Consider the following 6,267-nt stretch of genomic DNA (forward strand, 5'->3'; position numbering starts at 1 on the left):
ATCCCAAACCTTATAAAATTATAAAATTCACCATTTTAGTTAGATGATAAAATTCATCTATAAATATCATTGCAGTTTTACTATTTCTTATCGTAAACACAAGCCTTTTTTAATCCCCTTTTAGCTTCATTGTACTTTGATTAATTATTAACACCTAAACGAGATTAAAAATATTGTATACATAGAAATGATAACTTTCGAGTGTAATTAAAAAGTAAATTTTTCTTTCCTGGGACTAAATTGATAACTTATTCCAACTAGTATTATATAAGAAATATATGTTGTGTTCTAAGCAATCATAAATGTAAGTTGGACAGTCAGTTTTGATAAAATGGAGCGGTATTAATAGCAGTAAAAGAGAAAATATTCACCATTTTCTTTTAAAACGTCATACCAGAATCAAAATATCAAATACTACAACTTTTATCGATACAATAGAGAAGAAAACTAATAAAAAAAATCTTTCAAATGTAAAAAAATACATGAATTATGTGCTAAGAAAGCATAAATGATTAAATGTAGAAGGTCAGCAGAGATATTTTCTTCCGAAAGTGACGTGCTACCAGAATTTTCTGTTGATGCTGACAACCGCATATGTGAACAAAAAATGAACAGGAGACATGCTCATCTCCATATACATACAGGTTTTGCTATTGTGCTTATTTCATCCCTTTACCTTCGTCTTCGTTCAGAATCCGATTTCGGAAATCATTAACCATGAGAGGCAACCCTTCTCTAAGTGGGACTTTTGGTTCCCAGTTCAGCAGTTCCTTCGCTTTGCTAATATCTGGCTTCCTCATATGTGGATCATCAGCAGTGTTTGGCTTGTATTCTATTGTAGCACTGGAATCAATTGTTTCCTTAACAACCTGCGTGTTTATAAAATCATGACAATGACAGAATATCCATAATAAAGTCATTTCAATCTCACTTCACTCACCAAACGTGTGAACGCCACAACTAATTTGCTATATCTTAGGCTATTCATTAAGGAGTGAATAAAAATAAAATGCAGATGCCCCACACCATATTCTGACAGAAATAGGAAAAGGCATAACAAGGAAGAAATGAAATGAGAGAAGAAAAGAAGACTTAAGATACCTCTGCAAGCTCTAACATGGTAAACTCCCCTGGGTTACCCAGGTTGAAAGGTCCCACGTGTTCACCTTCCATTAAAGCCACCAGCCCATTAACCTGTGGGTTGGAAAAGAAATTTAGTTTACCATTGCATCATGACCATTCCTCACCAATTCATATCTCCTTCATTCTTAAATTCGAACTTGTCCTATTTTAAATCAGGTCGAACAAAGCTAGTTGTATTTTTTATTTTAAACTAAAGAGTTACAATTTGAAAATACAAGCTTCACACACCCCTGCCCCCTATCTCATTCCCCAGATAATAAAAAAAAAAAAAACTCAAATATATATCTTATCTCATTATTTAAAATCTGTTTATAATCCAAGGACGAAGGATTCAGTGAAATATATTTTCCAAAATAACTATAAAAGAAGACATGTTAGTTATATACCAAATCAGAGACATATTGGAAACTTCTTGTTTGCTTCCCATCACCATATACAGTCAATGGTTGCTTACGAATAGCCTGCAAAAATAAACGAACGAATAAATAAAAATGAATAGTATAAGAAAACAACGTCTTCAAAATAATTTGAAAATAAAGAAAAGAAAGTCAAACCTGTGCAACAAAATTGCTAACGACACGACCATCGTCCAAACACATCCGGGGTCCATATGTATTGAAAATTCGAGCAATACGAACCTGTAAAACACAAAACCAGACCAGTCTCAATAACATGTAATTTGCAGAATTTACCATAGGTAGTTTAAATTTCTCTTGTATAGGATTAAATAATAATTTTCTCTGAATAAAAAATTTGTTACGCATATAAAGTCATGCATTGCATTAAAAGTCTATCAAAACCTACATATAAACAACACATGATCGATCTCAAAAGATGTCATGGAACACATATTGCCAGCAACCAATAGTTTAGAATTAAAAAGGTTTGTTTTAGTAAGTGCACTTGCATACACACAAAAGAGTTTATCTGAATCTATTTTGTGTTATAGTAATCAGTCCAAAATATAGCAAAGCAACTTATCCAAAAGCACTATAGCAGGACAGCAAATAGTGGGATGGTCATTTTATTATAAATACAAGATAAATAATTTAGAATCTATATACCATACACCAATAAATGTTTAAGCATAGCGAACCATCCAAAATTAAAGATAAATCCATAATGTATAATCAAGACTAATGCTATTATTACATCGAAGTCTGAAACAATATCACGAACAGAAGGGGGAGAGAGGAAGAAAACAGAGAGATGTGCAATATAATGTGTGATGGGGCGGAGGGTGAGATACAAAAAGGAAAAAAATGAGATTATACAAAACGGAAAACAATTATTATAGGAATATTAATCAAATAAAAAGTCACAGCCAAACACACAATTACTACTAGCTAGAGCTATAATTAACAATGAGAGAAATAAGAAGGCAGGAAAGAAGTTCAAAGAAAAAGGAAAAGGATGGAATTTGTAGAAAAAAAATAACTGACAACAAAGTATGGAAAACACAACATATAACTAAAGACATATCGTGTATGCCAAGCTATGTTGCAGGAGCTGAGGCCTGTAATCTCTACTCTGTTTTTAGAGCCACAAAACAAAGGTTGGAGGTAAGCTTGGCCAGAAAAGGGATGGGTTGGGCAAATTAGGAGAGTTTAGCAGAAACAAAAAGGTTTAGGATATTTACATTTTTGGGTAAATAAAAAATTGACTTAACCGACCAAATTTTAAAAATAATTACCAAAACAGGTAAGCTGTATCTAAGACAAGATTTTCTAAATTAGAATTCTAGTTTCAAAAAACAATTTACTGATACTCCTAATTTTTTAGAAACATACTGTTAGGCAATTAAAGGTGTACGTGCGAAAGAATAAGAAGGGAGGAAATAAGCTGCGGGAAAGGTGGTTAGTTGTTAGAAGAGAGAGAGGGAGTATAAATAACAAACAGAATAGGAGAGAGGGAGATCGGATATTTTACATTTGGGAATAGACTGGACATTTTCCAGTGGAGGAAGGGAGGCTTCCTTGGGTCCCCAACCTGTAAATTCTGTCTTTCCATACCTTACAGAATTAATGAAATACATATACATTCATCTCTTTTCTATTGATAGAGTGTTGTGAGAGAGGAGATTCATCTGTTAAGGTTCCCTGCATAAAGGAACCTAACACATACCTATTTCGGTAATTGTTTAACAAGTTTCCCCACAAACATGAACATCCCAGGTTTAGGATAGGACAGGGAATAGTTGTGCCATCCTCCACTATTTGGTTGGCTGTTATTTGGGCAAAATTTGTGCAATGCAAAGATGCTATACTTTCCTCCAGTAGGCAGCTGCTGCTCTACTGGGCTACAGAGAATCATATTGTACCAATTAGCCTGAATAACCATGTTTTGTTCTGGTTTATAGTAGAACGTAAAAATGATGTCATAACTAACAGCATATCTACCTGTCAAACCTAGGCTGACTATCTGGTTTATATCCAAAATTAAAATTTCGTAACTCTAGTTGAAAGAACATTCAGGATATACCACTGCAACAGAAAAATTAACTGCACCTGTTTTCAATGAGTTTTAAAATAAATAGGTAAGAGATGTAGCAACAAAAAATAAAAAAGGTGCTTAAGTTAAGGACGAATGACCAAAAACATGTAGATATTCGGTTGAAAAATGTAGCACCAAATACCTATTTCAGATTCTTAATCAGAATCCAACATTAGCAAAGTGGAATATGTATTAACCAACTCATCCTATAGGAAGAACTTTTTCTCCTTTCTCATGGAAGCTGCTGTCACTTCCAGCAATAGATATCACATTATATATGCCTGATTTTTTATCAATTTATTAATTTATTCTAGGAACTTCACTCATTATTTATCAGCAAAAAGGAGACTCTCCACGGTCTTTATTTCTCTAATAATCGTCCACAAGTTTGGTTAAGGCTTCCTCTATGAATGAAATTAGAACTGGATTTCCTTGCAAACAATCAGACAGTCAGCTGCTCTCTGATAAGAGATGGATACTGAATCTTCAGCATTTAGCTACTGATAAACGTGTGCATGTTACACTTCTGATCAGAAAAGGTTACAGAAAATTATATACATACATTGGCGGAAGTTTAATATGTTCAATAATGTAAGGGCTGAACACTACAGTGTGATACAATTTCCAGTGTGTAAGACTAGCAAACAAACAATCTAAATAATTTAACATGACAAGTAAAATTAATAAAAGAAAAATATGGAAGGGAAATAAACCACATGTAATCCTGTTCTCAAGTTAAAACAACACGTCATACAATACAGATATAATACATCACACTAAACTTATCATCCAACAACATCGAATAACACATCAAAAATAAATAATTCAAACTATTCAATGAATTCAACAAACACATAACCTACCTCAACGCCAGCACCTCGATGATAATCCATGGCCAAAGTCTCCGCAGTCCGCTTCCCTTCATCGTAACAACTCCTCTCACCTAAATTCGCCAAAGGAAACCACAAAGTTGAAAGATTATGTTAAAACATAAAAGCTTGGTGTATTCACTCACTCGCTCACTCACCTATTGGATTGACATTTCCCCAGTAAGTCTCCTTCTGAGGATGCTCCAGCGGATCACCGTAGACCTCACTGGTGCTGGTAAGCAGAAACCTAGCCCCAATTCTCTTCGCAAGGCCCAACATGTTAAGCGTCCCCATCACATTCGTCTTGTAAACCAACAATTAAGGATCACAAAATTCAAATAAAGCAATATTTAAAAGAGAGTTCAAAAAAGGGGGAGTCGGTTAGAAATTAGAAGGATATGATGGTCTTCACAGGGTTGTACTTGTAATGCACCGGCGAAGCGGGACACGCGAGGTGGTAGATCTGATCCACCTCGAGGAGAATCGGTTCAACGACGTCATGGCGAATTAGCTCGAACCTAGGGTTGCCGAAGAGGTGCACCAGGTTCTCCTTTCTCCCGGTGAAGAAATTGTCAATGACGATGACGTCGTCCCCACGCGCGATGAGCTTGTCGACGAGGTGGCTCCCGACGAAGCCCGCGCCACCGGTGACGACGATGCGGGGCCTTCGGCCGGTGATCCCGACGGGGACCCGGCCGGTGTGGGGCCCGGACAATCGAGTGAGGCCAGAGCGGGGGAGGAAGTTATGGGACTCGGGTGGGCCTAAGCGGGAGAGCGTGGGCTGGATGATGAAAAACGTGGAGCCGATGAGAATCCCGACGAGGATGAACAAAAGACGCTGCTCTCTGAGGAGATAGTTGATGGATCTGGGGAGGGATCTGGTGTGCTTGATGGATTTGGGAGAGTAGGGTGAGGCCTCGCTGCTCCCCATCTCTTCCTCCCTTCTGTGATTCAGACTGGGTTGCTTGTGAAGCTGTTTCATCTTGCAGTTAAAAACAAAACGCAACGCTAAGCGTGTTTTTGACCAACGTTGTTTTCTTTAACTGCCAAACAGAATTTTCTTTCTCCCTTTTTTTCTTCACACGATCTTTTTTTTTTTTCTTTTATGATCCACAGTGCGAATGAATGCAACTGTTATAGGGATGGAACACCAACATTCATCAGAAAGCGTGGAATTGAAGGTACTCTGCCCTCGCCATGGATGCCACTTTTTCTATATTACAAACGATGTGTGCCAACTCCTACGTGAATGCCTCTCTCACCATCATTTTCTTTTTTTCTTCCGCATTTAAATTAACCGTATTCTTTCCTCACTTGTAATTTCTTTTAAATTTTATTACAAATTAATGGTTTACATTTTTCTTAACTTTTAAATTTTATTACTAACGAGATCTCCACAGTGCTCAATACCTTTGCTTAAACTTTTTATTTGTTAAATTAACTTTAGATGGAATGACAATGACGTTAAATTGTTTTTAACTTTATTTTTAAACTATTTCGAGACTGTGCATGGGTTGGTTGTTTTTTTCTTATATTTAATATTTTTATTAGAAAATAAATAATATAATTATTATTATATTTGAATAAAATATTTATTTGGATCATGTATGTATTATAATTGTTTATAATATGTAAACATAATATTGGAATAAAAGGGTTAATAATATAAAAAGAATAATTAATAACTAACGAAGATTATTGAAATATATGTGAAATATATAATTATAAATACATTCGTGTGTAGTTGATGCATCATTATGTA

General features: G+C 35.4%; 1 protein-coding gene across 1 annotated transcript; it reads right to left on the reverse strand.

Annotated features, from left to right (window-relative positions):
• Window positions 1-346: 346 nt before the first annotated feature.
• LOC148194410 (UDP-glucuronic acid decarboxylase 1-like) lies at window positions 347-5,776 on the reverse strand. The gene is made up of 7 exons (XM_088096265.1): window positions 4,905-5,776; window positions 4,664-4,810; window positions 4,500-4,579; window positions 1,698-1,781; window positions 1,530-1,604; window positions 1,102-1,194; window positions 347-869 (listed from the first exon to the last, which is right to left on the reverse strand). The coding sequence occupies exons 1-7, from the start codon at window positions 5,485-5,487 to the stop codon at window positions 660-662; spliced, it is 1,272 nt and encodes a 423-aa protein (XP_087952391.1). The 5' UTR covers window positions 5,488-5,776; the 3' UTR covers window positions 347-659.
• Window positions 5,777-6,267: the final 491 nt, after the last annotated feature.

Source organism: Vigna umbellata, chromosome 8, assembly GCF_029865625.1.
Source record: "Vigna umbellata cultivar VRB3 chromosome 8, Vumbellata_1.0, whole genome shotgun sequence".
Classification (NCBI taxonomy): Eukaryota; Viridiplantae; Streptophyta; class Magnoliopsida; order Fabales; family Fabaceae; genus Vigna; species Vigna umbellata.